The sequence below is a fragment of the Solanum pennellii genome, chromosome 1, assembly GCF_001406875.1.
Source record: "Solanum pennellii chromosome 1, SPENNV200".
Lineage (NCBI taxonomy): Eukaryota > Viridiplantae > Streptophyta > Magnoliopsida > Solanales > Solanaceae > Solanum > Solanum pennellii.
The window spans coordinates 1,176,311-1,198,682 of record NC_028637.1 but is presented as its reverse complement, the minus strand read 5'-3'; the positions used below and the strand labels follow the sequence as shown (position 1 = coordinate 1,198,682).

Sequence of the window (22,372 nt, the reverse complement as noted above, 5' to 3'; positions counted from 1 at the left end):
CCTCCCACCCCACCCCACCCCCACTAAATTCACTTTCATCACCATTTTTGCTTTCTTTCTTGCTAAGTAGCTTAAAGTTGCAGCCTCCCCAAAAACTCCCTTCTCTCACTACTAGGGTTTATTTTGCTGGTTGCTCTTCCACTTTCCACCTTTTGCTTTTACACCATTCTTGAACTAACAATTAATGGTAAAATGCAGCTCTTTTGCTTGTTTAACTTTGCTAAAATCCCCTTTTTGTTGTTTGTTTGTTTGCTGAATGTAGATGCACATCTTGCTTTTTCTATGGATTGTCTTCTTTTTTTCATATCATTCTTGAATCTTTGTGCAAAATTTCACCTTTTTGGTTATGTGGGTGTGTTTGGTTTTTGTACATTTCAGTTGGTTTTATGCTAATGTGCTGGTAAAAATGTAATCTTTTTTATGTATTTGAAATCTTGATCATCATATCAGTAGTAAATGCAGCTCTTTTGTTTGGTTATCTTTGCTTGAATCCCTTTTTTTTGTTTGTTTCTTTGCTGAATGTAGATGCACATCTTGCTCTCTCTATGACACCTTTTTTGGTATATGGGTGTGTTTTGATTTTTGTACATTTAGTTGGTTTTATGCTAATTTGCTGGTAAAAATGTAATCTTTTTTATCTATTTGAAATTTTGATAATCATATCAGTGGTAAATGCAGCTCTTTAGTTTTATGCTAATGTGCTGGTAAAAATGTAATCTTTTTTATCTATTTGAAATTTTGATAATCATATCAGTGGTAAATGCAGCTCTTTTGCTTGGTTAACTTTGCTTGAATCCCTTTTTTTGTTTGTTACTTTGCTGAATGTAGATGCACATCTTGCTCTCTCTATGGGCTGTCTTCTTTTGTCTGTCGTTCTTGAAACTTAATGCAAAATTTTACCTTTTTTGTTATGTGGGTTTGTTTTTTGTACATTTAGTTGGTTTTATGCTAATGTGCTGGTAAAATGTTATCTTTTTTATTTATTTGAAATCTTGATCATCATATCAATGGAAAATGCAGCTCTTTTGCGTTCTTAGCTTTGCTATGCCCATCTTGCTCTCTCTGTGTACTGCTCTCTTTTTTCTGTCTGTCTTGTATCTGTCATGCAAAATTTCATCTTTTTGGTTATGTGGGTTTGTTTGGTTTTTGTACATTCAGTTGGGTTTATGTTAATATGCTGGTAAATATGTAATCTTTTTAATTTATTTATAAGCTTTATCACTATATCAATGGATAATGCATCTCTGTTGCGTGCTTATCTTTGCAAAAATCCTTTTGTTGTTTGTTTCTTTGCTGAACTCTAGATGCGCATCTTGCTCTCTCTATGTACTGCTCTCTTTTTCCATCTTTCTTGAATCCTTATGCAAATTCACACTTTAATGTTATGTGGGTGTGTTTGTTTGTCTTTTTGTACGTTTTCTCAGTTTTATGCTTATGTGCTGTAAAATGTTTAAGCTTGAACCCAATTCCTACGGTAGCAACAACTGGTACCATAGAGAAGCGGCCATAAACTAGAGAGTCTTGACCAATTTGAATTTTCCATTTATTTAAAATCATGATCACCATATCAATGGTAAATGCAGCTCTCCTGCTTGCCTAACTTTGCTAAATCCATTTGATCTTTTTTTCTTTGCTCGACAGTAGATGCCCATCTTTCTCTCTCTATGTACTGTCCTCTTTTATCTATCATTCTTCAATTCCTATGCAGAATCACGCTTTTATGTTCTGTGAGTGTCTGTGTTCTGTTGTACATTTTGTTGGTTTGATGCATGTGTGGTAAATGTATTTTTTTTTCATTTATTTAATATATCTTGATCACCATATCAATGGTTAATCAGCTCTTTTGCTTGCTTAACTTTGCTTAAATCCATTTGTTCTTTTTTTCTTTGCTTTTCTCGTTTTCACTCAATGCACGTGAAGATCACTTGATGTTTCTTTTAGGTTTTAATCTTTTTTGCCTGATGCTAATGTGATTGCACAATTATGTTTATATTCAGACTTTTAAAGTGAAGATATAAAGGTGTGAAAGTTAAATATAATGGCGTCAAGAGGGGGCCCGGAGCCGTCGCTGCAGCGGCGGATTACACGGACCCAAACAATGGGGAACATTGGGGAGTCGATGATTGACAGTGAAGTGGTGCCATCGTCTCTGGCGGAGATTGCTCCTATTCTTCGTGTTGCGAATGAAGTTGAGCCCAGTAACCCCCGTGTCGCATATCTATGTGAGCTGCTGTGCCCATCTCTGTAGTTATTCATTGTTGAACTTGAACCTTGTAATCTAGAAAGTTCAGTCATTTTGCTAACATGATAACTGGGGGATAATCAAGTAGCAGCTGTCATGCTACCTTTATTACTCATTATAAGTTGATCTGACAAAATAATTTTAAGATTAGATTTCTTCCTATCCAATTTAATGGTTCAACTAACAAAGAGACATTCTTTGGATCAATTACAATGCTTTTAAAGTTTAGAACTCACAGATTTCTTTATCAAAAAATTGAACTTACAGATGAACAAATGTGTTTCAGCGTCAAGGTCATCAAGATGGACGAAAGCTGTCCTTACAGTTTTGTTTGAGATAGTCTGCTATGGAACTGCTGAGTCTTACTCTCGGATTTGATGACATCTTTTGATGTCTAATTATATGCCCTCATCTAGATGACATTTTGTGTCCATCTCATCTAAAAGCTAAAGCTTAAGCTTAGAGGGAACACACTTTTTAGTTTATTAATTATATCTTCACTATGTCCCCCTAACGTGCGGGCTATATTCTTTTTCTTCAGCCAGCACGGGAAAGTACTTTTTGATAACAGGTGGTGGGGAGACTCAAACCCAAAATCTGTGTTTGCTTTGATACCAAAATAAATTTGTGTAACCATCTCATCTTAAAAGTTGAAGCTATTAGAGATCGCACCTTTTATTTTGTGTCACTTATCATGTCATAAGAATGGCATTTTTGGCCTTCAATTGGTAGATTTGGTCGTGCAGAAGACAGCGTCAACCCTACCTTGTGAGTGTTTGGACTAACCAAGCTTCAAATTAGATTAGGAGTATGTAGACTAGTCAAGCTTGAAGTTAGACTAGGAGTATTTGGACTAACCAAGCATCAAATTAGACTAGGAGGGCATCATGGTTTTGCTTTTACTTCCCTCCGAATTAGGCAACCACCTTCTATTGGTGTTAATCTGGAGTTCTGGAGTTACATAATACATATAAATAATATCTGAAATACAATGAAGTGAAGTATGAAGGTGATTATAATTTAGTAGGTAGAAGATTTGATTTGAGTGAAGGCTTAACAAATTGCAAACAACTAAAAAGGAAAATGGGTTTAGTGGATTTGGACAATTTGAACTTTCTACGATTAGTTCTGTTATCTTGTTATTGACAGTTTCCTGATATAAACATCCTTTCTAGTTTTCTGTTCTAACATTCAGACATCATTCCTTTTGTAGGTCGGTTTTATGCTTTTGAGAAAGCTCATCGGTTAGATCCCACTTCAAGTGGACGTGGTGTTCGACAATTTAAAACTTCCCTCCTGCAGCGACTTGAAAGGGTAAGTGGCAAATCATGGATCTTTCTCTCCCTAATAATATGTCAATGACATGCTCAAAGGATGGTTGGCTCAAAATGTTCTGTTAAACGTGTTTCTTAGTGACATTTCCTTTGTAATGTTCATTTGTTCCATGTCCTTATAGTACTCATGAGTTAACAGTTCATTCCTGTAGACACTTTTTTCAGAAGGTCCTTAAGATTATACTCGAGAATCCAACTAAAAAGGTCATGTGCCTGTGATGTCCTTAAGTTGTCCAATATTTTCTTATCTATCTACTGATTTTCGTTTTCTTTTTTCCCAGTTCTCTTTCGTGCTTTCATCTTTGGGTGTGGTCATTAATCAAGATTGATTGAAGATCTAAGATATGTTTGTGCACAATTGTAATTCGTGTAAGTGTGTAACAAATTTATTTTCAGGAAAATGATCCAACTTTGATTGGAAGGGTTAAAAAAAGTGATGCACGTGAAATGCAGAGCTTTTACCAGCATTACTACAAGAAGTACATTCAAGCTTTGCAAAATGCTGCTGAGAAAGCAGATCGGTGGGTATAGTGGTCTTTTTCTTGCTTTCAGTTTTAACTGAACATACATAATCTCATATTTTTTAAATTTCCAGTGCACAACTTACCAAGGCATACCAAACTGCAAATGTACTCTTTGAGGTTTTGAAAGCAGTTAATCAGACTCAAGCAGTAGAAGTTGATCGTGAGGTGAAGTATTTTTCATTGACAAGTCATTTCAAACCCTTCGTTTTCTGTTGGCTTTTCAGGCTCCAGCTTTGACTTACAATAACTCTACTGTCTATCCTTGTTTATAACATTGTTTTCTTTGTGTGTGATGGATTTATTGGTTGTCCATTAACCAGATTTTGGAAGCTCATGATAAAGTTGCCGAGAAGACACAGATCTTAGTCCCTTATAATATTCTTCCTCTGGATCCTGATAGTGTAAATCAGGCAATTATGAGATTTCCTGAGGTTTGTATTCTCGCACACAGGCTTCCAACTTTAGGCATTTCTTTACCTTTGCCTTTCTTTTTCACATTTATTGCTTTAATAAATTCTCCTGTTTCCTCCATTTACAGGTTCAAGCTGCTGTTTACGCTCTCCGAAATACTAGAGGTCTTCCATGGCCCAAGGATTACAAGAAGAAGAAAGATGAAGATATTCTTGACTGGCTTCAAGCTATGTTTGGGTTTCAGGTAGAGTAATTCATTTTTGATACACTGTTAATTTTGACATACTATTTCGTACTTCTTCTGAGGTTAGAAGAAAGTGTATTTCGATTAGGATGAAAATCAATATGCGCTGTTGAGCTCATTTCTTTTGTCAATTGCTTCTCAGAAAGATAGTGTTGCAAATCAAAGGGAACATCTCATTTTGCTGCTAGCCAATGTACACATACGCCAGTATCCAAAGCCTGACCAACAACCCAAGGTGAGAGACATGATACTGCTTTTTGTTATTAATGAGTGATCAATATTTTCCTTCAACTTCTAAAACATGTTTTTAGTTGAAAGGTTTGTCATACTGTGCAAAAAATGAATGTCATTATTCAATATTTCATAGGATTGGTTGAATTTTTGAATATGCTGGCTAGCTGATAGTTGGGGACTACTTGCTGTTTGGCAAAGTAACTCTCAATGAGGCCCTTGAGACTGTTAAAAAGATATTGTATTTTTGAGTTCCTACTCTCACTAAAGCTCAAAGAGTGTATTCTACTTGGTTGATGTTTGTTAGTATATTCTTATTTTGCAACATGTGTTCTTTGTCATTCTGATTCTAGTTTTTCTGAAGAAATCTGTACTTGCTTAAAAAACGAGAAGAGAGCTGTCTTTTTCATATTGAAAAAGTAAGTTCATTGAAAGTAGATATCTGCTGTATAGTTATCTCCTTGCTCTCAGTTTCTTAGTGCCCATAGTACCTTGACTATCAGATTTTTGACTTCGTCTTTTAGTAAATATCTTTCAAACTTTTGGAGGAGTTATCTTCTCTAGAAGGCCAGTATCCTCATTGGGCCCTTAAACAACAATAGTTGGTTGCTGCAGTTATGCTAGTCTTCGTTGAAGTGAATGAGAACTGTAATGCATAATTCCAGTGTGTAGTAAATCCTTTATACACGTGCGACCTTATAAAAATAAATAAATAAATCCTTGGTTTTGAAATTTTTGATGCAGACGCTGAGATGATACATTATATATGATAAATTAAAGGACTAATTGTATAACAAGAGTATGCATAAGTATCTTTGGTTTTGAAATTTTTGATTGATTGGTCTGCTTTGATTGGTGTGTGGGTTAAGCTTTCAATGATGTGGTTTTCCTTGTTCATTGTGTTGTTTCATGTAGTTGGATGAGCGTGCTTTGAATGAAGTCATGAAGAAGCTTTTCAAAAACTACAAGAAATGGTGCAAGTACTTGGACAGGAAAAGCAGTTTATGGTAAGGGGCTTCTCTTTAAGTTTTAAATAGTTATGTCCTGCTGCCTTCAGATATTACTGCTTGAAATGGAATTTGGCTTTATAAGGAAACAACTAATTTACCTCAAACATTCATCGAAGATCTTTTCTTGATAGTTATCTATAAAAGTAGATAGAATAGAAGTCTCTGCTTTGATGCTTTGTACTTCAGAAGAGTATAATAAGTGCCTATGGATTCCCTTAGTATCTCTTGTGGATGTGTTTGTCTGTAGGAAAGAACCGGATATGTTGCAATTTAAGCTCATGTGTCGCTTGTATATGTTGATTTTTCTGATTGTTAAAATCTGCAGGCTGCCAACGATACAACAGGAAGTGCAGCAGCGTAAGTTATTATATATGGGATTATATCTTCTCATATGGGGGGAAGCTGCAAATTTAAGATTCATGCCGGAATGCCTTTGTTATATTTACCATCATGTAAGGTTTTAAAATGTTTATGTTTTATGAACTTGATGGATGTCTGAAACAATGTTTTGAACATATTATTATCTTATATTTTGTATTTATGACCACAAATTGACAAAGTCAACATTGATGTAATAGTGGGATTCTTTGTTGCTGGATTTCTTGGATGAGAGCAAACCTGTAATTGTTTTTAGTTACATGGTGATTTGGTTCATTAAATTGTCCTCGGACATGTTAAAACTTTCTTTAGCTGACAGTTGAAATAATTTTTCGTATTCCTCGATATTGTGTAAGATTGCTGCAGGGTGATATGAAAATATTCAAAGTAGAAAAAGTAAATTTAAATAATGATTGCAGATCTAGAAAAAATATTTTTTTCATAAACTAGCTGTGACTCTACCTACAGAGAGAATTAAATACGCTTATCAGCTGAGAATATGCTGCAGTCAGCTGTGGGATACTCAGCTGCTGTAGAAAAAGTGAGTATAAATAATAATTGTAAATCTAGAAAAAAGTTTTATTTTCATAAACTAGCTGTGACTCTACCTATTTGAGAGAATTAAATACGTTTCTAAGCTGAGAATATGCTGCAATCATCTGTGGGATACTAGCTGCTGTGGTGCATTATTTATAGTTTTAACAATTTGCCCTTTTTAATATGCTTCAGATAAATCTTGTTTAGTTAAATCATTTGGATCTCACACATTGGTCTCTCATGTAGATGGCATTTGAACTCTATGGCATGCTAGCTGGCAATGTTAGTCCCATGACAGGCGAAAATGTTAAGCCAGCTTATGGAGGGGAAGAGGAGGCTTTCTTGAGAAAAGTTGTGACTCCTATTTATGAAGTGATTGCACGGGTATTGTGTGCATTCTAGTACTATCTGTTTTCTCCAATCTATTGTATTGAATTTTTATTTTTCTTTAGAACATGAAGAAAAAAACTTTCTTACATCCTTCTCTTCATTTCAGGAAGCTGCAAGAAGCAGAAGAGGAAAAGCAAAGCATTCCCAGTGGAGGAACTATGATGATTTAAATGAATACTTTTGGTAGTCAACCTTCCCTTTTCTGTACCTTCATTCTGGTTCACTTATCCAATATTTTGTTTGTCTCTGACTTTTATGTGTAAAACTGTAGGTCAGTGGACTGCTTCAGATTAGGTTGGCCCATGCGTGCTGATGCTGATTTCTTTTGCCTCCCTGTAGATGTAGAGCAGGCTGAGAGAAATGGGGTAAAACTTTTAGATGCTGAAGTTCTCTTAATTACACATTATCTACTGGTTGATTTCTATTGTCTTTGAGTTTCTTAATTTGAATTAAGTTTTGAAGGAGAGGATAAAAGCTGTGTCTGCTCTTTCAGGTCCTCTAGTTTGAAAGGACTAATAGTGCTTTAAGAGGGATTATATAGCTATGGAACAAATATAAGGTTCTGACTTGTTAGTATGTGGACTTATTTTCTGAGGAAAATAGGGCATTGCACTGACAATATGAGGGTCCCTTTCTCCGTCCACTGCATAGATGATAACTTAAAATGTGGTATACAGAGGACCTAGGCTTTTGGTGTATTAGGCAATAGCACTGACAGTATGAAGGAACATATCTTTTCTGTTCTCTGTCTAAATGCAGCTCAGAACCTTTTCCTTTGATGCACGTAATTAAACTTCAACGGTGCAACAAGAGGGACCTTTTATTAGTTCGATAGGCATAGTTATAGCTGAAGACATTTTTAACTTCGCGTGTTCCCTGTCTTAATGCAGCTGGGAATTTTCTTGCAACTACCTAGTTGTTTGGCTACATTCCTGCCCATTTGCACCATTTGTCTGTGGTTATTGTTTATACAACTCATATATAACAAGGGTGTTGTTTCTAATTATTTAGAATTGGTGTTTGGTCTAACAAAATTGTGAGCTTTGTTAAAGGAACTCTGCTTGCAGTGACTCTCTGATATACATCAACTACCTTCTCCTTTTAATACTAGCCATTTAATTCATGGTATACTGTTTGTAATCCTGGCGACATGGTATGTGGATTTGTCTGTGTGCCTGCCATTGACAATCGAGTTAGCGTTTATGCTTCCGTCCCTTTGAATCTGTAGTTTTCTTTATTTTATGAAGCTACAGAACTGATGTCCATATGCTCTCTCTCTCATTAGCTTATGTGATTAATGCATCAGAGTATCTGCTGTTTTTTGTATGTTCAGTGAAACTTTATCCTTGATGAACTCATGAACTAATTAAATCAAGTTATTATGAAATCTAGGACAACAAGGCTTTAAGTGATCGCTGGCTGGGGAAAGTTAATTTTGTTGAGATACGATCATATTTGCACGTCTTTAGGAGCTTTGACAGAATGTGGAGCTTCTTCATATTGTGTTTACAGGTACTTCCTTCTTTGGGAAACCATGTTTGGATTGTCCTTTATCTTTATGTAATTGACGATATAATTTAGACAAGGAAGTGTTGATTGTGTGTAGGCAATGATAATTATTGCTTGGAATGGTTCCGGAGACCTGAGCATGGCTTTCACTTCAAATGTTTTCAAGAAAGTATTGAGTGTGTTTATAACAGCTGCAGTTTTGAAGCTTGGGCAAGGTTTGTAAAATTATTCTCTTCTTTATTAAATTATTTGTTATGGTTGATGCAATTTTAATGGATGAAAATGTTGGAAGTTTTCAGTGAGTGATTGGATAATACATGAAATTGATAGTTTTTAGCAAGTGATTGGATATACATGAAGGATTATTTTTCTTTTCTTTTTTACTTTTGAGATAAATGTTTCATATGTCCCTTTTGATACAGCTAAAATACTATGAACTACTAACAGCGATTTGTTGAACAGAATTTATGATAAAAGTTACTTAGAGGCGAGTGTAGGAAAATTCTTTCCATTTGCTTAAGCGTAATCTCTTAGCTGTGGTAGTGGGAGTTAAAAGGTATCCAGTAAAATAATCTGTGGGAAAACTGTCTGGACCACACTGTCATCAAAGAAAAAGGTATTTAGCATTTGATGTTCCATAATATTAGAATATATATGTCCTTGAAGTTCAATGAGATCATAATCATTGAGACAAATACAGTTTGATTGCACACAGGCAGTCACAAGTGACAAAAAGCATACTGGAGAGGTTACTTTATTTGAATGGACATGCATCATTTTTGGTGATCCCTTCATCAGTGCTCTGATTTGTGTTGCCATACTATTTTGATATCTTACATTTAAACTATTGCAGCCACTCTTGATGTGATGCTTAATTGGAAAGCTAGACGAAGCATGTCATTCTATGTTAAACTGCGATACATATTGAAGGTCATATCTGCAGCTGCTTGGGTGATCATTTTACCTGTTACATATGCTTATACGTGGGAAAATCCTCCTCCATTTGCCCAAGCCATTAGAAATTGGTTTGGCAGCAACTCAGATTCTCCTTCACTGTTTATACTGGCTGTGGTAATCTACTTGTCACCCAATATGCTTGCTGCTCTGCTCTTTCTTTTTCCCTTCGTTCGCCGATTCCTAGAGAGGTCACACTACAAAATTGTGATGCTGATGATGTGGTGGTCACAGGTATATGTTTTCTGACTTGTTTGTGCATTTATAAGAGCTCTTATTCGTCCATTCAGAAATCTGATAATTTTTTTTAATCAATTGCAGCCTCGTCTTTATGTTGGTAGAGGAATGCATGAGAGCACTTTTTCATTGTTCAAGTACGAGACACTTAGTCGAAGCTTTTAAACTTTCATATTGATGGTTCCACTTTATATCTTATTACTTTTTAATCTAAATTTCAGATACACTATGTTCTGGGTACTTCTAATTGCGACAAAACTAGCATTCAGTTTTTATGTGGAGGTAATGCCTTGTCTGATGTCAACTTTTACCTTTTAGTCTTCAAAGCAAGCCATATAATCTAGAAGTATATTGTTTTGTTCATTGATTTATGTTTAGATGTATTGGAAGGACAATGTAACTTACATATTAGGGGACTGACTTGTAATATGCATCAACTTTCAACGTGCTAGCCAATAGCTATTATCGTCTTATTTTAGAGACATTTTGTCCTACTCTAGTGTTCTATGAATTGGTAATGCATTTGTGGTGCTGTCCTTCCCTGTATCCGTATCCGGCTAAGGCGGGATGTTTTGTGCATCAAGCTGCTATTTCTTTTACCAAGTGTAAATGAAGTAGACCTTGACTCTTACTCAACCCAAAAAACTAGCTCAAGAGGTGAGGATAACCCAAAACCATATACAGAGACCGAGTACTGTTATCCCACCCAATGTGGACTCCAACATACCACACGCGTAGGACTAGACATCTGGAGTGTGAACTATATAAGATGGGGCCTAACGTCGGGTAAATAATGAATTGGGTTGGGCTTGACTATGATACCATGTTAGCTTAAGAGGTGAGGATTGTCAAGACCATATTGTTAAGTGTCCCACATCTGTCCTTTAAGGGATGAGGGCCTTCTTTGATATGACTTTGGCAGTCCTCATCTCTTGAGCTAGCTTTTAAGGTTAAGTTAGGCCGAAGGTCCATAACATACAGAGTAGAGCCCATCCCAATTCTCATTTCCAATGTTGGGTCCATATTAAAATGCCCATGCTTCAAATGTCAGCCTTGGGCATAGGTGTGTGTGAAGAGTTCTAAATGGGTCCTTTAAGGATGGGTGGTCTCTTTAATATGACTTGGGAAATCCTCACCCTAAGAGCTAGCTTTTGAGGTTGAGTTTGGCTAGGGTCCATAACACATGAAGTGACCAAGCACCCTTAACCCACCCGATGTGTGACTCCAATGCTAAGTACGAATATATACTTTTCTGTTGTCAAGTCCCACATTGATTAGGCCCAAAAACCAAACCCGCTAGTTTTTTTTTTTCCATGTTGGACCCCATATTTTGTTATTCACACTTGAGTTGTCTAGTCCCGGGGGAGTGTAAAATCCCACATTGGTTGATGAAATGAGTTGTGGTCTTCTTCTATGGTCTTGGGCAATCCTGCTCTCATGATCTCATTTTTGGGTTGAGTCAAATACAATAGTCATTCTTCACATTGCAAAATTATGTGTGCTCTTATCACCATTAACTTGAACATGAATTTGACGAGTCTTTGATTCATTAGAATAAGCATTTCTCTCGAAAATTATTTGTTCTCTTTGAAGGATTTCTTGCAAATAATAGAAATATTTATTTTGAGGTAAAGGTAACTATTTAATATATCACAAAAATTCATCACCTAAAGGATTATAAGGATTAGAGAGAGATTTACAGTCCAAACGGCGTTATGATGAGTAAAAAGCTGAAAAACCAAGAACTTACCACTTCTCCTATGAAACTATGAAACTGCTAAATCTTCTATTATAACCCCCAACAGTTCCTGTTTACACCAAAAACAAAAGAGACTAAGACAGTTTATCTTGATTTTCTGGATGTGATTGTTTCTATCTCAGAATGCTTTGAGTTTCTTTCTTTCCACACAGTCCACCATATACTGGATGTATTTTCACCAATCCTCCTCTGTCCCTCTTCTTCACATTCCTTTCCAACTGTTCCGCATCTCAAAAGTCAAAAGTTGATTTAGGTATTGTCCAGTTCACTCCAAGGATACAAAAGAACATGTACCCCAAATTTACAGTTGTCTTGCAGGGCTTCATGAGTTAAGCATGCTCTTCTAATAACAGAAATGTTGTAGTGTAATACTTACAGTTACATTTTTTTTTCTTTCGAAATGTTAGACCAGATTTCTGGTTTATAAAGATAAGCATTCACAGGGTTGCTGCTGAATGTGACAGCTGACAAGGAGTACATGCTAAAAGGGAAAAATGACCCAGTTCCTCACATTGTTTTCCTTATCTACAAATTAATATAACGTGTTCGTAAAAGTCGCCTGCTTTATGTGTTATAGTGACACTGAAGAGTTGTTTGCTGCAGATAAAGCCTTTAGTGGAACCAACAAAAAAAATTATGAATGTCCACATTACCACTTACCAGTGGCATGAATTTTTCCCCCATGGTAATGAGCTTGACTTGAACTTTATGCTATTTGATACTATGCTCCTCTCCTCATGGTCCTAATGTGGTTATTTTAATTTGCAGCAAGCAGCAACATTGGTGTTGTTATCGCTCTTTGGGCTCCAGTTATCCTTGTAGGATTCTCCTTCTTGTTTGGATAATCTTTAACAGAGGCGTGGTGTAATACTAGAGTTTATTCCAGTTTAGCTAAAATACTGGTCATATTTATTATATTGTAGGTTTATTTCATGGATGCTCAGATATGGTATGCCATATTCTCCACAATATTCGGTGGTATTTATGGAGCATTTCGCAGGCTTGGAGAGGTTGGTGGTTTAACTGCTTCACTTTTGTGGTCTTTTTGTCTGTCTACCTTGGATTTTATGGGTATGATTTTGTTTTTATGGGTAATAATCTTGGATTCTAATTGAAAAATGGACATATTATAGATTGCTTAGTTTTAAGTATAAGCTGTTTCTGCCAATTCTGACAAAAGAAGATGAGAAGCTAAAATATTTAGATGTGATCTTTATGCTTTGGGCTGACTTTGATATGAGCTTGGTGTTTTCTAGAAACCTGATCAACTTAAGTGCCAGTAAGAAATATTCATATTTAAATGCTGAACATGTCATCAATTTATGTGAATATGCATGGTTTAATCTATGTGTATTCAGTAGCTTAGCATCTTTTCAGTGTTCGTTCTTATCTGCCATATCATGGTAAAGTTTAGTGGCTAATCCAGCTGCTGTTGTTTATGAAAAAATTGTGATTTGAACCTCAGTAGCAGCTATTTTCAGACTCGTACTTTGATGGATTGATTGCTCCCAGCAAACATTTTAGGTTTCTTTATTGGCCTCTAATTTCTTGTCTTGCTTTCAGATTCGAACTTTAGGCATGCTGAGGTCCAGGTTCCAGTCTTTGCCCGGTGCTTTTAATGCTTGTTTGATACCAGAGGAGAAGAGTGAGCAACCTAAAAAGAAAGGACTAAAAGCAACATTCTCTCGAAATTTCGCCAGGGTTAGGTTCCTTTTTCCTTGTCATTGGCTTCTAATATCTGTATTTGTTTAAGCTTAGAAATAGTGAGAAGGAAGTGATCAGGAAGTTTTAACTTGTGAACTTTATAAAATGTCATCATATATTAGGTGCCTTCCAACAAGGAAAAGGAAGCTGCAAGGTTTGCTCAATTGTGGAATAAAATAATCACAAGTTTTAGAGAGGAAGATCTTATTAGCAATCGGTAAGTTCTGAAATGTCACACATCATTTTGGCCCTTCCATCATTCTTATTACAACAACAACAACCCAGTGATCCAACATCCTTCTTTGTCAGTCTAAATTATGCATTTACTTATGACTGTTATGCTTGCATTGATTTCCAGTGAGATGGATCTTTTGCTTGTTCCTTACTGGGCTGATCGTGAGTTGGATCTCGTGCAATGGCCACCATTTTTGCTTGCTAGCAAGGTTCTTCTCTTCTCTTTTTTTTTTTTTGTTTGTAGTCTCATACTTGCTGCATCTAAAAGATTTTACTTCTTTAATAGTTTTGTACTTGAAGAAAAACTTATTTCCCAGTGTTGGTTAATGATTGTGCATTCCATTTGACTAGACTGGATTTGTTTGGTCATTTTAGTATTGATGTATTGTGGGGTTTACTATTATTGTGTATTTTGAATGATTCCTGTCTTCATCCAAAAATCAGTAGCTGATGACATATCTGTTTCACTTGATTCCTGATGCACTCAAATTGTATGAATAGATTCCAATAGCAGTGGATATGGCTAAGGATAGCAACGGAAAGGACCGTGAGCTGAAAAAGAGGATTGAGGCTGACCCATATATGTCATCTGCTGTTTGTGAGTGCTATGCTTCATTTCGCAATGTGATAAAAGTTTTGGTTTCAGGTCGTCGTGAGAAGGAGTAAGTTTCTGCAAGAATATGGTGATTAATGCTGCTTTTCCTTTGCTCAGAATATTTCTCATGTTGTGACTTCTCAATTTGTGTTGTTATTTAGGGTTATAGAGTATATCTTCTCAGAAGTTGACAAGCATATTGAGGCTGGTAATTTAATTAGTGAGTACAAGATGAGTGCGCTTCCCAGCCTGTATGATCTGTTTGTTAAGCTAATAAAATACTTGGTAAGTTTTCAATGTCCAGTCTTGTTGAATTTTTTTCATTGTCACTTTATGGATATCTTTACCCATCCAATTTTTGTTGCTGATGAATTGGGAAATACTGAACTGAAATTGATTTTTCTGAAATTTAACAGCTAGAAAATAGGCAGGAGGACAGGGATCAAGTTGTACTTCTATTCCAAGACATGCTAGAAGTTGTTACGCGAGATATAATGATGGAAGATCAACTATCAAGGTTTTTCTTTGGCCTATAATCGTTAATCATGCAGGTTATTCATGAATTTGGTGAATGGTGATAATTTCTGTTTGCGCATTTTTCTTTTCAACCAAACAGCTTGGTAGATTCCATCCATGGAGCCCCAGGGTATGAAGGAATGATCCCTCTTGATCAGCAATATCAGTTATTTGCTTCTGCTGGAGCAATCAAATTCCCCCCTCCTGAATCAGAAGCTTGGAAAGAGAAGGTAAGTCAAGTTGAGGGAAATATATTTGCAGTTAGTGTTCATGTTCCTTTTCTAAACAATGTTATTTTTCCACAGATCAAAAGATTGTATTTGCTGCTTACAGTAAAGGAGTCTGCAATGGATGTACCATCCAACTTAGAAGCTAGGAGGCGAATATCCTTCTTCTCCAATTCATTGTTCATGGACATGCCCACAGCACCAAAAGTCCGCAATATGCTTTCTTTCTCGTAAGTCCTCAGGCTTTGTTTATTGATGGTCTTTCGCCTTCCTGTCATCAATTGTTGCATTGCAATGATAACATGTTTTTATGGTAATTTGCCCAAATTACTTTTGGCTAGTGATTGTTGCTGAAGATGGAGGTTAATTATAGGGGTAGTATTGATAATGTTTTTTTTTTCAATTGCATTTTCCAATGTTATGCCCCATAATATTGTGTCTACACTTCACTTGGAAGACCCGGATGTGTGAGGAGGTGTTACGTTGTCCTGCATTGGTTAAGGCAGGGCTTGTTTGTCTCCTTACATGATCTTAGGCAATACTCGCTTCATGAGCTAGCTTTTGAGGTTGAGTTAGGGCCAATGTTCATTTCTTAACATCGCTTATAGTGCATATGAAGTCAACTAAACATGAATGCATCATTAGGGAAAAAAAGGAAGAGTAAATGAGGTATCATGATGTGCCTATAGTCCTATAGTGGACAGATCATCCTTATATTTACATACTGGGTGTTTTAAGGTGAAAATTGCTTGTCAAGCGAATCTTAGAAATTATTGAATATTGCGGAAAATGAGGAAATGGGTAGTAAGTTGTAATGTAAAAGCATTTTTCTTAATTTGCATACCGCCATTGAAAATTCTAAATACTTTAAATGTTGCCTTGGGTAGTACTTCTCGTGTTTCTTCAACTGACGTGAAGCATAGGTGATTAGCTTACCAGTCTGACTTGTTTCTTGAACTTCCTTACCTTAGTGTCTTGACCCCATACTACACGGAGGAGGTGCTTTTCTCATCAGATGATTTGGATAAACAAAATGAAGATGGTGTTTCCATTCTGTTCTATTTGCAGAAAATTTATCCAGGTTTGTTCACCTTGGATTTCAAGATGTCTGTTGCGTGCTCTACTATCAGTGATTTTTCCCCTTTGTTTGTTAAGTTCAAATGTAATTTTCTGATTCCTTCTCATTTTTCACTAAACTGATAATGGTGGCATACAGATGAATGGAACAATTTTCTTGAGCGTGCGGACTGCATAAGTGAGGACGACCTTAGGTTTAAATGGTCTCCTGAGTTAGAAGAAAACCTCCGTCATTGGGCTTCATATAGAGGACAGACTTTAACAAGGACTGGTATGGAGTTCATATTTGCTTGGTGCATACGAGGCAATGTTCTTGCTGTTAATTTTATGTTGATGTTTTCTAGCTTATCCTTTTCCTCTTCTTAAATCCTCTTCTTACTCCATCTAAACTTGCGCTCCAGCAATCTATAGTAAGACTCCTTCTCAATTTGTTGACACATCTGATACATTGATGCATTGTCTGATTTCTAGTGAGAGGGATGATGTATTACCGCAGAGCTCTAGAACTTCAAGCTTTCCTTGATATGGCCCAGGATGATGGTAATTGACAACTACCAAAGAATCCCTGACTACCTTCTAACATTGTATTCACCGGTATTGAGAAGTTGTTTACATTTCCGTTAATAGATTTGATGGAGGGGTATAAGGCTATCGAATTAAATGAGGATCAGATGAAGGGAGAACGGTCTCTGTGGGCACAATGTCAAGCAGTTGCTGATATGAAATTTACATATGTTGTTTCATGCCAGCTGTATGGTATTCACAAGCGATCTGGTGATCAACGTGCACAAGATATTCTGCGGCTAATGACTACGTATGTTTAAACACTTTTAGATAGTCCATCTGATAAGGCAATTTGCTAACCTCTATATTTTCTCGTTAAAGGTACCCTTCTATGCGTGTTGCTTATATTGATGAAATTGAAGAGCCGAGCAAAGATAGGTCCAAGAAAGTTAATCCAAAGGCCTACTATTCCACTCTTGTCAAAGCTGCCCTGCCAAATTCACATTCTACTGAGCCTGGTCAAAACTTGGATCAGGTAAGAAGGAAGTGTGAAATAATCTGTCATATTTATTACTCACTTTGTTTCAATTTTTGTCCTACTTTTTTTTAGTCCGTTTACAAAAGAATGCATCTTTCCTTTTTTGACAACTTTTTAATTCTGACTTTCGACATGACATGTTTAAGATCACCAGATCTGCATGTCTGCATATCTTTTATTTAAGACCACGAGATTCAAAAATCTTTTTTACTTTCTTAAACTCCGTGTCAAGTCAAAACTGGACAAACAAATTAAAACGGAGGGAGTACATATACTTCTTTCAGTTTCTTACCCTTCAAATGGAGCTATATGGTCAGCGAGGAGTCATATTGCTCTACCCAACTGAGGCATATTTTTTTAAAAATGGTATTATTGTTGTTGTGGTTGTTTTATCTTACCTTATGGAAGTAACTTGTTAAAAGCTATTCCATTTACACTTGTTTGAAGTCCTTACCATGCCAGAATCTCTTCTTGGGAGATGTCAGTATGCTTTTATTTCACAAGAGTGGCCTCCTTTGTTGTTCTTAGCATCACTAATCACAACTTGAATGCATGTGAACTTGTTTAAATGTCTCTTGAAAATAGAAGGCAGTTTTTGGATTACCATTTAAAAAGCAGTAGACATTCTTGTGAAGTAACACTAGCCAGAACAGTATAGTTTTTTGTATAATACAATACCTTCTAATTTCAACCTGTCTTCTGCTTTTAGGTTATCTACCGCATAAAACTTCCAGGTCCTGCTATCTTGGGTGAGGGAAAGCCCGAAAACCAGAATCATGCTATTATATTCACTCGTGGAGAGGGGCTGCAGACTATAGATATGAATCAGGTATGTCCTTATAATAATATATAAGATGTTGATTTCAATCTCTCCAAGCTTGACATTTAATATCCATTTCTAGGATAACTACATGGAGGAAGCCTTAAAAGTGAGGAATTTGCTCCAAGAATTTCTTAAGAAACATGATGGTGTGAGGTTCCCTACTATACTCGGGCTGAGAGAGCACATATTTACTGGAAGGTAACCCTTGTTACAGTATTATTTCACTTGTTTTGAGTTGGTATCTGTATTATTAGTATCTCTGTAAGTAAGCTATAGCTTAGTACATCTTCCTACATTCCCTTGTAAGTATGGACAGCTGCAGTTTATATGCAGCAAATAGTTATACAAAAAATGTTACACTCAAAAATAAGATAAAATTGTTTAGTAATACTTATCGCTTGTTTGGTCTGATGCAGTGTTTCTTCTCTCGCTTGGTTTATGTCAAATCAAGAGACAAGTTTTGTGACAATAGGCCAGAGACTGTTGGCAAACCCTCTGAAGTAAGAATTTTAATTTCCAATGTTCATCCTTGTTTCTGTTTGTAATTTAGTAAGCCCTTTAACAAGAGAACTGTGTTATCCATTTATATAAATAATATATGTTGTCTTCTTAGCTGATTTTTATGTAGTGAGATAGTTTGGTGGATTCAATCATTTAGATATCCGTTTTGTGGTGTTGCTACCTATTATATATAAGGTAACTTATAGTCTCCTACCTCATTCCAACTTGGCGAGACCTCAAAGCTGTGCAAGATTAGTTGGGACCATGCAGGGCTGTTATAAAGTATTTTAAGACATTAAAACTTAGGACTACTGGATTATACGTAGTTCATTCATAACAAGCAATTATGTGGAATTTTAGATTATCTTATTTAGAGTTAGAGATAAAATGAATACATCAGCTTTATGAAATAAATTGGCATTTGATAATCTAGCCCTCTTCAAATACTATTCCACATTTGTCCTTGATGTGCTACAGTTAGTTTAGTATGTGCTTCTCTTTCATTTAAAAATTGTTTAGACTAAATTCTATTCATCCAAGTTCTACAAATGTTGGCTCTTTCTCCACTCTTATTTAATAACTTCCACTTTATATTTCTCCAGGGTTCGATTCCATTATGGCCACCCTGATATTTTTGACAGACTTTTCCACCTTACAAGGGGTGGGATTAGCAAAGCTTCTAAGATTATCAACCTAAGTGAGGACATATTTGCTGGTAGGTCCAAACTTCTTGAAAATTGAACATCTTTACCTCAATGTTTGTTTGTTTCATCTACTTATGTAATTTTTGCTTGAGAAACCTAATTTCTTCATTTACGGTTTTTGTTTAGGCTTTAATTCTACACTTCGTGAAGGCAATGTTACTCACCATGAATACATTCAAGTTGGTAAAGGGAGGGATGTGGGACTTAATCAAATATCTCTATTTGAAGCCAAAATAGCAAATGGCAATGGAGAACAGACCCTGAGTCGGGATTTATACAGGCTTGGACATCGTTTTGATTATTTCAGAATGTTATCATGTTATTTCACTACCATTGGTTTCTATTTCAGTACCTTGGTATGTAGCTCAAAATTCACTGTGTTGTAATGGTTGCATTGTTTCCAAAGAAAATGGTTTACCCCTGACTTTTTTTTGCTTGCCTCTTGCAGATTACAGTCCTCACCGTGTATGTGTTTCTCTATGGCCGCCTTTACCTTGTACTTAGTGGACTTGAGGAAGGGCTCAGCAATGAACCAGCTATAAAAGACAATAAGCCTCTTCAAGTGGCTCTTGCTTCTCAGTCATTTGTGCAAATTGGGTTTTTGATGGCCCTCCCTATGATGATGGAGATTGGGTTGGAAAAGGGATTCCGCACTGCACTCAGTGAATTTATACTGATGCAACTGCAGTTGGCACCTGTATTCTTCACGTTTTCACTTGGGACTAAGACTCATTATTATGGAAGAACATTACTCCATGGAGGTGCAAAGTACAGGCCTACTGGTCGTGGTTTTGTGGTCTTTCATGCGAAGTTTGCTGATAACTATCGCTTCTACTCCCGTAGCCACTTCGTCAAGGGACTTGAGCTAATGATATTATTACTCGTGTATCAAATTTTTGGTCAAGAAAACAGAGGAGCTGTTGCATATATCTTAATCACTGTCTCAATGTGGTTCATGGTGGGAACCTGGCTCTTTGCTCCCTTCCTCTTCAACCCCTCTGGTTTTGAATGGCAAAAGATAGTTGATGATTGGACCGATTGGAATAAGTGGATAAGTAACAGAGGAGGTATTGGTGTCCCCCCTGAGAAAAGTTGGGAATCATGGTGGGAGGAGGAACAAGAACATCTTAGGCATTCTGGAATACGCGGTATTGTTGCTGAAATTTTGTTGTCTTTGCGCTTCTTCATCTATCAGTATGGGCTCGTCTATCACTTGAAGATCACAGTGAAAAATCAGAGTTTTCTGGTATGCCATGTATTTGATCCTTCTCTCTTTGCTCTTAAATAGATATCAGGCTATATTCTAATATTTATGCATGGATCGCAGGTTTATGGTGCATCATGGTTAGTAATAATTCTGGTACTATTTGTCATGAAGGTAAGACCAAATTCTGCATATAATTTGTTACAAGAATCTATACAGGATAAATTACAGATCGCATAATGCATAAATATGTCTTTTAACTTGGTTGTTGCTGTCCTCCATCCCTCCAATTTTGGGTGTGCACAAGTAGACACATGCGTTATGTGTGGCGTAATACACGTAGGATTCCATGTAAGATACAAAATTGTCACGTAGGAAGAATGTGTCTAGTTCAATTTTATACAGGTGTTTACTAGTGCACACTCAAAGTAAGAGGGCATAGATGTCAGTTGAGGACAAGTTAAATGACACGTTTATGTATTATGCTGTTACGAAAATATAAAGAGCATGTCTCTGCCTGCTTCATCCAATGTATATCCAAAGGGAATCGATGGATCTCTATACGTTTCAAAGCTGTTTCCGAATCATGTGATGCTTTTAAATTGCTTACCTGATAAACATGGAATGCTCAAATAAAACGGGATCAACAGCGGCTTCAGGTTCTAAACCATTGCAAGCAACCTTCAATACCCCTTTGAGCGGTGACAATGAGTGGATCATCAGACTTCTCTTTACTGTTGCTTTGACTCAAAAATGACCAACTGGAATTGTCAATAACCACCCCTTTAATTTAATATACTCTGACAAGTATTATTTATGCTGCTATCTTTTTCAGACAATATCTGTTGGTCGACGAAAATTCAGCGCAAATCTCCAACTCGTGTTCCGTCTTATAAAGGGATTGATATTCTTAACATTTGTCGCAACCCTGGTGATTCTGATGACACTGCTCAAGATGACTCCTAAAGACATGGTTGTATGTGTTCTCGCTTTCTTGCCAACTGGCTGGGGCATGCTTCTGGTTAGTCATCATCCTTATTATGATCTCTTCATGTATTTTCTTGTCCAGCATTATACATTAAGTTCTCATATTGTTGGTGCTATAAATTTTCCATACTCCGCGTATATATTAGAATTGTTGATTCCTTTATTACAACTGAATAGTGAGCATAGACAAAGGATTAAAACACGACATTTTCTTTCAATGAACAGTAATTAACATGTGTTTTAGGAAGTCGTAGTACCTTTTGTACTCTTTGTTGGCTGCTTATATATCTCGTCCTGTCAATAAGAATTTTAGTAGTCAATACTATCAACTGCACAAACCCAGCTATCTGTACTATTATGGAGACAAGTACATCCCCATGTACAAGTAGTGCAAGGGATCTAATCCGCGCTTATTTTCAGATTGCTCAAGCATTGAAACCTGTTGTTCGGAGAGCTGGATTCTGGGGATCAGTTCGAACTCTAGCTCGTGGCTATGAGATTGTGATGGGATTGCTTCTGTTCACTCCGGTTGCTTTTCTGGCTTGGTTTCCATTTGTATCCGAGTTTCAAACACGTATGCTGTTCAACCAAGCATTCAGTAGAGGTCTTCAGATTTCTCGTATTCTTGGTGGTCAACGTAAAGATCGTTCCTCTCGAAACAAGGACTAGAGTTTTTTGACATGAATAGAGCTACATTGTTAACATTCATCCTTCAATGTTTGTAATTGTTGTTCATTCACATTGTAAGCTGCTGCCTTTGTAATTATCTAGTGGTAATAGCAGCATTTTTGGGCAAATACCAAATCACTTTTTTTTTTTTTTGTAAAAATTCCTTAATGGAATCATTCTCTTACATTTTTTAAAAACATTTGATCTTTTTTAGTTATTTTTATAATCTTTTGCATAGTGTTACAGATGGTATGGGCTGAAAACCTTAGCATATGATATATGGATGTACAATAAAATTAGATTTGAACTAAATATGTAACTCGATTTGA

The 22,372-nt window shown here is 36.3% G+C and overlaps 1 protein-coding gene across 1 annotated transcript; it reads left to right on the top strand.

Moving 5' to 3' along the window:
- The first annotated feature begins 44 nt into the window (after positions 1-44).
- LOC107001290 (callose synthase 3-like) lies at positions 45-22,171 on the top strand. The gene is made up of 43 exons (XM_015199402.2): positions 45-187; positions 1,998-2,222; positions 3,456-3,556; positions 3,973-4,097; positions 4,172-4,265; positions 4,421-4,531; positions 4,639-4,755; positions 4,898-4,990; positions 5,902-5,993; positions 6,322-6,448; positions 7,158-7,295; positions 7,408-7,484; positions 7,573-7,666; positions 8,694-8,813; positions 8,908-9,025; positions 9,664-9,998; positions 10,086-10,138; positions 10,223-10,283; positions 12,364-12,445; positions 12,529-12,578; positions 12,684-12,770; positions 13,324-13,461; positions 13,587-13,681; positions 13,823-13,907; positions 14,200-14,360; positions 14,455-14,578; positions 14,710-14,810; positions 14,910-15,039; positions 15,115-15,266; positions 16,008-16,117; positions 16,253-16,384; positions 16,585-16,653; positions 16,741-16,927; positions 16,999-17,152; positions 17,865-17,984; positions 18,058-18,176; positions 18,395-18,478; positions 19,082-19,194; positions 19,310-19,539; positions 19,632-20,429; positions 20,511-20,561; positions 21,223-21,408; positions 21,795-22,171. The coding sequence occupies exons 2-43, from the start codon at positions 2,039-2,041 to the stop codon at positions 22,041-22,043; spliced, it is 5,847 nt and encodes a 1,948-aa protein (XP_015054888.1). The 5' UTR covers positions 45-187; positions 1,998-2,038; the 3' UTR covers positions 22,044-22,171.
- Positions 22,172-22,372: the final 201 nt, after the last annotated feature.

Coding starts and splice junctions, on each gene's coding strand:
- LOC107001290 (XM_015199402.2), top strand. CDS start 2,039: ATGGCGTCAAGAGGGGGCCCGGAGCCGTCGCTGCAGCGGCGGATTACA. Junction 2,223..3,455: donor CCCCCGTGTCGCATATCTAT/GTGAGCTGCTGT, acceptor TTCCTTTTGTAG/GTCGGTTTTATGCTTTTGAG. Junction 9,026..9,663: donor AGTTTTGAAGCTTGGGCAAG/GTTTGTAAAATT, acceptor AAACTATTGCAG/CCACTCTTGATGTGATGCTT.